General features: G+C 40.6%; 1 protein-coding gene across 1 annotated transcript; it reads right to left on the bottom strand.

The window, feature by feature from the left end:
- Positions 1–70: 70 nt before the first annotated feature.
- vps51 (VPS51 subunit of GARP complex) lies at positions 71–9,401 on the bottom strand. The gene is made up of 11 exons (XM_015058360.1): positions 8,974–9,401; positions 8,656–8,785; positions 7,396–7,542; positions 7,081–7,300; positions 5,256–6,159; positions 4,390–4,605; positions 4,172–4,255; positions 3,947–4,081; positions 3,746–3,867; positions 2,548–2,635; positions 71–832 (listed from the first exon to the last, which is right to left on the bottom strand). The coding sequence occupies exons 1-11, from the start codon at positions 9,145–9,147 to the stop codon at positions 572–574; spliced, it is 2,481 nt and encodes an 826-aa protein (XP_014913846.1). The 5' UTR covers positions 9,148–9,401; the 3' UTR covers positions 71–571.
- Between the last annotated feature and the right edge of the window lie 1,947 nt (positions 9,402–11,348).

Genomic DNA, 11,348 nt, shown 5'->3' with positions numbered 1-11,348 from the left:
GAATCTCATAGATGCTTTGGGAAAGCAATACCTGAAGTGTCACATTTTAAGAATTAATAAGAACAAGTTCTTTTAAACTCATACTTGTTTATTCTGGACATACATTCAGGTTAGTTCATTCTCTATGCAGACATGTACAGAGAAAACAGACAGGAATCAAAGATGTGCTGCAGTTTACAGTTAATGGATGAAAACAAAAAAGTCCACAAATAGCCTGAAGAGATTTACTAATGGAGCAGCTTTCACTGGACACAGCCTTGCGCTTTAGTCATCAGTGTTTTCTATTCACATTCATATTATCTTCAAGGTCAGAGTGCTAGAGTTCCCCTGTGTTCAGACTGAATCCAAGTTTTTTCATTCTTATTTTATAGTAAATGATTAACAGAAGAAACTAAGTAAACTCAACAAACAACATGATTCGTAAATCTTGGAAATATACCAGCCAAGAACTGTGGGAGTAGTAATAAACAAGAGATTCGGATGATTATTTTCCTACGATATGTTTACAGTATTCACCAAACTAGTGCCAATAGTGGCTAAACGATCCCGAACAACGCAACAGAGGTACAACTCAACCTCTCTCACAGATCACTTCAATAACACTCTGCTCCATCGGCGAGGGGTCCAGGCAGCGGTGGGCGGAGCTTCCCACTATCTCATCTAGCAGGAAGTGAACGAGGTTCTCGTCTGACACGAAGCGCCACAGGTACATCTGCAGGTAGTGGCAGTCGACTTGGATCTGCTGCAGGCCGTAGCGCCCAAAAGTGCGCAGGCGGACACACTCCAGGAACGTCTTCAGGCTGATTTTGATGATTCCGGTCATCACGGAGACCTGGGAGACAGGGGACATTAACCGTCACGCCACTGACAGCAAAACAAACTCATAGCCACAACAATGTTTTAAGCTTGCTAAAGCCACTATCCTGCATGTTTTAAACTTGTACCAGCCGGCGGCTGGATTGGGAACCAAAGTTGCAACATTTGTTACATTTTCACCTGGTGTGGTTCTCTTTCATGCTCCATTGTGTCAAACAATCCAAACCCTTTGAAAAACCTGTTCCTCGCCTCGCCTGTGGTGGCGCTGCACCGAGAACTACTGAAGGAAACAACTTGCAAACCTCTGAACCTTCTTCACAAAATCCTAACAGAAATAAAGTGGCATCAGTTGTAGGATTTTTCTTTTGTTGTTGGTTAAAAAAAAACAAAAAAAAAAATCTCCAGCTAGTGTCAGTCATGCGTTTGTTTTGGTTGTATTTACCCAGCATGCCCTGCACTTAAGTTCGCTTCCTGCTTTTGAAGTGGTCTCTGGTAGACTTGGCGTTCACGTATGCACTCAAACCGCACCAGGGTTCACTTCAACCGATCTTCATCTGGGTTTTTAGGAGGTTTTTGGTCCACATCAGGGTTCGATTACGCATTCACACTTCCTTAAACGAACCAGGCAAACGAACTAGAGTTGGATCAAATTGAACTGAACAGGGCTGGTGTAAATGAACCCTCAAATACATCTCAAAGTTGGTTTTGGAATAGATAAAGCCGACTAATGTCAAGCTTCTGGAATGGCTCTAAAGTCAGCCTTATTGAAATTCATGGATTATTTGTTCTAGGAATCCATCCATTTTATGCAAACTCTGCCATTGCTTGATGGCTACAAGAAGAATGTGTTTTTGTTCCTGTAACTTGCTAAAAGCCATTTATTCAAATATTGCTGGGGGTGTTTATGTTAATTTGATCCTGTTTGTATAATTTTGTCACAGTGGAACTCAGAGAAAATCCACAGTAAATGTAAATTTGCCTGACACTTCTTTGTAAAAACGCATCGAAGCTGTAATAATCAATCCCCCCTCAAATTAAATCAATTAAAGATCAAAATTAACATAAGTGGCATACCAATGTTGAGTAGCTGTAAACTTCTGACAGAAATCGTTACTGTGAGTTAACAACAAATCAACTGGAGGAATATTCAAACGTCCCAAGAGCAAAGAACAGCATCTGTGAATGCAAAGTCATGCTCTGTAAGAAGCAGATCTCCACGCTGAGCACACACTGGACAATTCCTACGTGCTGACGAGGAAACTGAAGATATCAGCCAGCGGTTGAAAGCCCAGTTCATTAAATCAAGAGCTTGGAAACGAGAAACACAAAGAAGGGGGACTTCTACACAGGCTCAGAGAGAAAACAGCAACTAAATCTGAATAACGTTTTTAGTTAGATAAATACGACAAGAATCTACGTTGTGCAGAACAGCCTTAAAAATGTTCTTGTTTTCTTTCCTGAGTCGCTAGAAAATGATGCGAAGGAGGAAATGGAGGGGCATCATTAGCATGTTAAAGTGCGCCCACGTCCGCGCCTCCAGAGTCGAAGCAGTCTACTTGAAAATGTAACCAGCAGCGTCGCTGAGCATGCTCCAATTCACACGTTCCCACAGGCAGACAGCCTGCAGGGCCCGGATCACGTCCTGCTTCTTTAGTGTGGAGGAGATTCTCACGTGGCGCTTCTAAGGCCGTCGAAAGATATTTATTCAACTGAATGAAGAGCAGCACTGACCTTGTTGAACTCCACTGAGCTAAAGATGTCGATCCTTTCAGAAAACAGCTTGTGGATGTTGCTCAGCAGATTGGTATCCATGGGAGCGCTGCAGGTAAAACAACAGGTAACCAATCAGTTATTGTTTCTATTCTAGACATCATAGCTATACAATAATAATCCACTTATTTAGAGAAAAGCAAATGAAATAAATAGTTTCCACTTCAAAGAATTTTTAGGAACAATGCAACTATGACAAAATCACCTCAGTAGAAATAAACAGCGACGACATTTCAGATGCTTTTTCTTCAACTCTTAACATATATATAACTCTAACCCTGAATATCTCACAATCTCTGCCAACAAATATCTCAATATGACAAAAAGGATTTAAATGCAGTTTTAAATGAGTCTGTTTCTGAATGGGATTGGTTCAATCAGCCTCTTCACCAATTTTGCACCGACTCATCGCCATTTAGTCCACTCCCACTTCCATTTTTTGCCATTTAAACAGATTTGTTCACAGCATTTTTTTAAATCATAAATTATCATATAAATTCCAAAATCTTGCATAATTTATTTCAATTGGATACAGCTATCAAAACACATTGTACTACTTATTTTGGTCTGATTCTCAAAGGGACTAGAAGGCTCATGAAATGCAGCCACACGTCTTTCCAGTAGAATATGACTAAGTTACTAAGCGTTTCAAAGCATGTACGAATTGACACATTGTCAAACTGCCACGAGGCAGATGGCCTCATGTGGTGCCACAAAGATTCAATGCTGAAACAACTAACACTGCCAAAGAATGAAGCTCATTGAAAGTCGAGTTTGTCATTCGTTAGTATTTAATTCAAAGCTCTTCTGTCAAATCGCTGACTACAGTTTCCCCAAAACACCAAACACACACGCAGCTGCTCTGAGGTGTAACGGGCTTGTCGCTCCAACGCCAGAATAAGACACTGAAGACTCATGAAGGTGTCTATATCTGTCGCTGCCATGATTTTTAACGACTTATCACATAAACCAGCTCATTATTTAATGGCAATGCAGCAATTGTGAAACTTTTTTTTTTTTTTTTTTTTAAGCAGAATATCGACAAAGTTTTGTCTATGTTTGTAGCGGAAACACAGCTCACCTCTGATCTGTGCATCAGGAGTTATAAACACAAACTGCCAACCAAGGCAACAGAGCTTCATAAACAAAGCTGCTTCACCTCGGTGTGTAGCTGGCTGCGTAACGGGGCTGCTGCCTGGAGCTGCTGTAGACGGAAAAGGTCCTTTTGCTCGAGTCGCTGCTGTGGGCCTTCCTCACACCCTCTTCATACAGCAGGCCCACCTGCGGGGCAGGACATTCGTGGATGACATTCAGGTAGGAACAGAGGCAGTTTGACTCGAGCCGTCGTTCGAAGCCGTACCTGCACGTCGATGGAGGTGGTGTCCTCCACTACTCTCTTCATCACAGCTCGGACGTTCCTGGGCTCGATGGTGTTGACCCAGTCTCGAGTTTCGACACTCTTTCTTAACATCTGCGAGATGATCAGCCCCTGAACCTGGACAGAGAAAGAAAACTAGGTGTCGTCTTGGATACGGCGTGAATTTTCACTCTTGACTCTGTATTTTTGTTTGTAATGGTGAAATACCTTGACGTAATGGTTGAGGAGTTTTTGTGCCGCTTCTCTTGCTTCTCCACATAACGTTGTGACTGGTGTTATGGGATTTTGATGCTGAAAAAGACGGCCGGTCTTTTAACAGAGTCATTTTAAAAACTTGTTTACAGTTCGTCATGCTACAGCCAGACACGCGTCTGTGTGTTTTTTCCAAATTCTGCATTGCGCTGTATTTGACATTTCTCCAATACCTGGACGAGAAACTGTTCGTCTGTGAGCGTGAGTATGTAGGAGATGGTGGACGTCTCAAAGTCCAAGCAGAGGCGAGACAGCAGCAGCAGGAGAGCCGGGGGCGTGGATCCTCCTTTGTCTCCGGCGCTTTCACAAAACTGTCGAGAAGACTGGCACACAAACCTGATGAAGTTCACCACCAGGTTCTCACGGACTCCCTGGCTACAGAACTCCCCCTACGGCGACGGCACAGAGAAAAGCTTTCATTAAAAACTCACTTTTTTAACTTCGTTTAGAACAGGAGTGTCAAACTCATTTTCATTTTGGGAAATGTCTACGTCATGAATGACCTCAAACGGCCGATTGTGCCGGAATTTACTGATAAAACATCTACAAAAACGGTTAAGATACTGTGTTGGAATTGCTTCTTAAAATTAAATAATATTAAACACCTATTCAAACTGATCTGTCCCTCCTAGATTTTGCATTTGTTTTTGATTTTGTAATGGTAACTTACAAAATATCAGCAAGAAATTTTGCGATACTTGTGTCAGTAAATCAATCCATCAAATTTTATTTGTATAGCACATTTCAGCAGCAGGGCATTTCAAGGTGCTTTACATAATTAAAGAAAATATATATAATTAAAAAAATAAAATAAGAACATAAATGTGACTTTTTGTTACTCGCCATGTTGATCACAGATCTGACATAGGTGAGAGTTGGCGTCACTCAAACCCAATGTTTTTTGACCAATTTTGTGGAAAATTTGCCAAAAAACAAAAAAATTATACAATACCGTTATACAATACTGCGTGGCTTTCTGAGGAAGGATGGAAAAATCAATAAAGCTCATAAAAAAATGTTTTTAACAAAGGAGATTTACCTTAAAGTAAGGCTTGTTGGAGAAAGTAATGTCCTTGGCGGTGAAGAGATGGACTGACGCCAACACCGACTTGATCTGGTTGAGAATAGAAGCTGACAGAGATGAGAGAAGCTCTGGAAGGCTGCTGGGAGCGTCCCTGCCAGCTGCAGGCCCTCCTAGATGCGTGCCGCCTCCAGCCACGGAGAGTCGAGGCGTTGCCAGGGCCTGCCTCACATCTGTCAGGCTGTCCATGTAGAAGCTCTGCAGAGCAGAGAGATACTGCTTCACTCGCTCCGTTGCCGCTCTTACCACTATTTCCGTCCCCCGGGTTGGAACAGCGGAGCCGGGCAGCAGTTTGGCCACGGCCTGCAGCCTGCGGTGGAAGCGGTCCAGAGCGCGGACCAGGAGGGAGTTATCGCCGACGCCTTTCTCTTCTTGTATCCTCCTCTCGACAAGCGAGAAATACCGAGCTGCCAAGTCATCCACGAAGGCCTGCAGCTTGCCGTTTGCCATCTGAGGAATATTCTTCGAAGCCAGCTCGCCTGTCTGAGCATGGTTGACGAACAATTCTTGATAGGAAGTAATAACCAGACATAAGCTGCTGACAAATTCATTGCAGCCTCTGTCTATGAATTCGAGAATGTCGGTGTTTGGGGTGGGAGACGGTAGAGAGAGCGTCTTAGGGGAGTTGTTGTCGCTCGGAGATCCTACGGCTGTAGAAGAGGATGACCTGCGTGTTGCAGCCTCTTTCGGAGCTGGAGTCGGCGGGTACGGTTTGATCTCTGCTTCCAACCCCTGAAGGTCCAGCTCCAGTCGAGAGCCTGCGTGGCTCAGGAATTTATCACAGAGCTCCTCTGCTGGCTCATCCAGCTGCAGCAGGAGCTCCACACACTCCGACAGGTCTTTGGCGCTCGTCCCACCATCTCTATAAACACACACACAAAATACCGTTAAACAGAATCAATACATGGTGCCTTGCAAACATATTCACATGCCTGCTTTTCCAAGTTTTGCCATAACAATGTCAACGCATCTTAAGGAGATGGATGTCATGTGACATAATTGTATAGTTGAAGAAGATGCATCGTTTTTTTAACCTTAAAAAAAAAAAGCTTTTGCTCTCAGTCCCACTTATTCAATTGGGTTACCACATCAATTAACTGAATCTTTTCTTCCTTACTAAACAACTTACTCAGGCTTAGTAAGAATGAAAGAAACATGTCTGTGGACATATTTACTAATTCATGCTATCTACAGGTTTCAGGAATTCAAATTTAATTTATTGGAAATTTGAATAAAATTTAATATAGAAAAAAATGTAAATATAGGGGATGGTTGGAGGAACTTGCTGCATTACAAACAAGCATAAGAAGAACTCTGAACTTTGTGCTTCTCTCATTGCATATGGCTCTCTACAGTTTTTACCCCCATAGTCCGAAGCTTAGTTTTTGGCACCCAGCCTTGTATGGGTTGACACTTGGCAGCACAAGTCAGTCAGAGGTGAGTCAACTGCTGATAAATTTGCAAGTACCCAAGATGGCCTCAAAAAAGCTAGCTAGCAAGGGTACATTAGCATCTGGTTAGCCTCAACCAATGAAGATGTTTGCGTACAACTCGGATTTTTTCCGGAATGAAAAGCACCACAAGCCAAAAAACTATATTAAATAGTCCTGGCACAACAAAAAATGAGTCCTGTGATTATCTTATTTGATCAATTTAACATGTTTTAAAGCTTTAATTTTAGACACAAGAACTTAAGACTTTTCAAGGATGCGTGGACAGCGTGTAATTAATGATTATGCCATGTTTCCTTCATCGGTCACCCCTGATCTTAACAGATTCCCACCTGAACTTCTGCCGAAGCTCCTGAGCCAGCTTCTCCATGATGGCGTTGCAGTCGTCCTGAATGCCCTTGAAGGAGGGCAGGTGGCTGTACTGCTGCAGCACGCAGCGAGCGCGCCGGTGGGAGCTCACCGCCTGAGCGTAGGCCTGCAGCTCCAGACACTTATTCAGTCTGGCAGGCAACTCGAACAGAAACTGAAGTTTCCTCAGTAGCGTGTGAACCCCTGGCAAGACACATAATGGGACAAATAACTAAGAAAATCATCCCAAAGGTAAACAAAAGTAAATAAAAAAAATTTTTTAAAAAAGTGAATCATACCAGAGAGTTTGGTTATCTGTGCGTGCTGGTCCTGAAGCGTGCCGCTGATGGAAGCGCTAAAGTCAGTGATGGCAGCCATGTTCGCAGACAGGCAATCCATTTCGTCCTCCATCTTTTTGAAATCGTTCTTCATTTTTCTGATGGTGTCTAACAAAAGAGGAAATACCTCACCTACATGCTTTGCAAAGGTCTTCAGTCTCCTTAAATCTTCACAAATTATGTCACATTACAACTGAAAACTTCAATGTGATCTGTTGAAATGTGTATGTTAGATTAATACAAAGTAGTCTATCATTTGTATTAAAGTGTGCTACAAATACATCTCAAAAAATTTGTGGAAAATGTTCAGCATTTTTTGGTCACTCATATCAGAAAGAAAAACTCAAATAGATTCATTATGCATACAATTAAAAATGTCCATTATATTTGCACAATAATCAAATTACAAGAAATAAATGATTTAAATATTTCACTGCATGTGCCATGAATATGAGGTACTTTCTGAACGAGTGACAAAATGAAATTAACGTTGGCCCTCAGTGGAGCTAAATAAAACGTTAGAGCCATAAGAGTTAAATAGTCTTTTGTGAAAAGATAACTTAAAAATGTTTAATAAATATCTACAATAGAAAACTCGTGATCATTTAAAAAAAAAACGTTATTTCTGTCATTATGCTTAAAAACAAAGAAAAACATAAAACATTTACAAAAACAGGATTCACCAATAATGGTTTTTTAGGGCTTTTGATATTTGTGGAAAACGTAAACAAAAAGAGTTTCCAACATAATGAGATTTTTTGTTTTAGTTTTACTAATACCGTACTTGTGAACATTTAATACTGAATTTATTCCATGCAAATAACTATAAAACTGCTAAAATCCACTGTAGCTTTAGCTATATTTCTTTTTTTTTTTAATTGTTGGTTTTCCAATATTAATCAAATTATTAAGAGTCATTGTGCAATTTCACAGAGCCACTTTGAAATTAGATGAGTCTGTGTGGGGAGCTGCAAGTTGCAGGCTAATAGTTTAGATGAGTCTGTGTGTTATAATGGTCCAGTCAAAGTACAGACCTAAAGCAAACTGAGAACATGGCTTGAAACTTAATCTATTGATGAAATCTTGTGTTATTATCCTTCCGCTTTACAATGCTACACTGCTTTATGTTGGTCTATTGCACACATTGAAGTTTGTGGATGTAACGTGACAAAACATGAAGTAGTTCAGGGGCTACAGATACATTTGTATCATCTACTTTACCTGTAGCAGATATGAACTTGTTATAGTTTTCATAGACCAGGGTCTGCATGTCACTGTCCAGAGAGCGGATCTGCTTCACCATGCAGGTCTCATGGTCCATCAGCTCAGAAAGGGAGCACTCTCTTCTCAGCTGCAGTTTAAGAAGCATAACGGGCATAAACATCCTTTAATACAGAACACTTGTGTTTCCAGAGCAAGACCTCAAAGTCATCCTACGTATTTACATGTAAATATAAAGTGCTGGAAAATGTATGAGTGGCTTTAGCGACTTATGTTTACACTACTACTGCGTGATAGTAGAAGCTAAAAAGAAAGCACCTTGTTGAGGTAGAGCTCCGGGTCAAAATGCGGCCCGTTGATGTCGCAGGGATCCAGGGACTGTGGCTGCTCCGGGATCTTACCCTCCTCGTTTAGCCCGTAGTAAAGCTTCAGCATGCCGTGCACCCTCCGCCTCCTCCCGGACTCGTCCGACACCGAACCGTCGGCGTCCATACTGAACTCCGACCAGCTGCCAAAACGGACGAAGCGAAACAAGCACCTGACAGCTCAGAAAGACGAACTGAAAACTCTAACTCCCCGTTTAAAATAAATAAATATTTTCAGCTTTGCAGAATGTCCTGAATAACGAAAAGTTGTTATTCAAAATATTAAAAATCTGTCATATTTCCTTTGAGAGAAAACCAGCTGTATGGAGTCGTTGTTGTTTCCGCATTTGTAGCCAATCCAAACTTACGTTCTCACAAAGTGTACGTAATCAAGTCTGACTCGGATATGCTACTGCGCATGCCAGCACCATGACGATTTAAAGGGCCATTTACCTTCTGTTTTTCTTTTCTTTCTTTCTTTTTTTGGGACTGAATCATTCAGCATGGTGGGAGTGGACCTAAAAATTCATTCTTATTTTTTTCTTTTTTCTCTGTACCTTTTTCCACTGTTAACTATCCTGCATAAATATGGGAATATACTCCATTTATATGTCAATGAGTGATATACACAACTTTGAATTTGAATTAACTAAATGTATTTAGTCCTAATTGTTCCCTCAATTCCCTTTGTTCTGATATCTCTGCTCAAACCTCTCTTTTCTAGGAGTATAAATGACTTAATCAGATAAACACACAGGCAAAAAAAAAAAAAAAGTGTGAATACGCCGTCTATTACAGTCCCATAATTGGAAAGGAGCCATGTTGGATTTTGACACCGTCTGGAGCTGGTGAAAAATCTGAAACTTTCCCACTTTGAACTCTGACATATTTATTTTTCCAACTAGAAACATTTTCAACTAAGAGTGTGGATGGGTATGGATGGATAATTTCTTCTTTGTCACACACAACAGAAGAAAAGCTTCTCCCCTGTTGTATCATTTTATGTCTTTATAGCAGGTTTTGGAATCAGAATAAACAAAGGTGCATTTCACAGAATATCTACAAGAGTACGTGGAAAGGAACCACAATCTTTTATATTACTTCATACACACTGAACAAGTATTCTACAACAGAACAACAATCAGCAAATGTGTAATGATAGAAATGATGAACATGTTTTAGTTCAGCTGTAAAACAAAACTACAGATGGTTTTAAGAATAAAAGTTGTAACAGTGCATCATGCTTGTTAAAATGAATATGGCTTCAGTATACAGTACAGTTTTTAGGTGTGTAGTAAGCACACTTTTGTTTTTTTAATACATCTTACTTTATTTTAGATTTTAAAAAAAGACAGCAGAACTGACTGCCTACAAGACAACATCAGTAGGAAAGGTAAAATTCATACAAACCATTTTAATTCCCGATTTCAAAGCATGAAAACGGGGACTCCGGTATCTACATGTTTTTTTTTTTAAAAAAGGCACTTCTGCTTCTTCAGAGCGACTGTTTAAAGAGACAGCATTTGATTAGACCTAATTCTTCATTACTGTATACAAACACAAACACATGAAAACGGAAGTAAATGTATTCAATCACAAAAGTTCAAAAGTCAGCTGATGGAAACATTTGTATAAAGATTACGTTAGTATTAGTGCAACATTACATTAGGCAGAGGCTGTCGGAATGACAATTCTACAACGGGTCATGCATAGTGTGTGCTAGCAACGATGTGTCGGGACTGCTAGGGGTTACAGACGGTCGCTGATACACAATCCGAAGCTCAAAAAAAAAAAGGAACATTCTGGAGTTTGCATGAGAGGAGGAAGAACACGTGAGGCCGTCACTTATCAAAGGAAACCATACGTTCAGGTGGAAGGCAGTGTTACATATATTAGGCTTCCTTCTTTCAGTGTAAAATTTGAAACGCACAGTACAGACTCAAGGCGGTTGCATCGGTCTGAAATCCAGAGACGCATCGAGGAGTGAAATCTGTCATCTACCGGGACAAAGCAGGTTTGGTTTGACGTGCAGAATAAAATTCATACAGTACAGTCAGATTTGCCATAAGATGCTGTTTTTAAATTTTACCGTGTAGCACCACGGTGATACACGACACCTTGAGAAGACAAGTGGAAACCCATCTTTTTTTAAAATGTTCTACTATACACTGATATTGCTTTCTCTCTTCTTCTTCAATAACAAAACTTTACCATTAGTTTAAATTTCAGGAGAGGCACAGTTATAATGTAGTTTTTTTTTTTTTTTTTTTTTTGCTTGTAAGGACTGATTGAATAAATAACATGAAATAACGGGTAAATGTGAGCATT

Source organism: Poecilia latipinna, unplaced genomic scaffold, assembly GCF_001443285.1.
Source record: "Poecilia latipinna isolate Pla-1442-1.1 unplaced genomic scaffold, P_latipinna-1.0 Scaffold1536, whole genome shotgun sequence".
Taxonomy (NCBI): domain Eukaryota; kingdom Metazoa; phylum Chordata; class Actinopteri; order Cyprinodontiformes; family Poeciliidae; genus Poecilia; species Poecilia latipinna.
The sequence above is the reverse complement of the archived record's forward strand: the minus strand, read 5'-3'. Positions and strand labels throughout refer to the sequence as shown.

Coding starts and splice junctions, on each gene's coding strand:
- vps51 (XM_015058360.1), bottom strand. CDS start 9,147: ATGGACGCCGACGGTTCGGTGTCGGACGAGTCCGGGAGGAGGCGGAGG. Junction 7,301..7,395: donor ACAGATAACCAAACTCTCTG/GTATGATTCACT, acceptor GTGTCTTGCCAG/GGGTTCACACGCTACTGAGG. Junction 833..2,547: donor GCTCAGTGGAGTTCAACAAG/GTCAGTGCTGCT, acceptor CCTGTCTCCCAG/GTCTCCGTGATGACCGGAAT.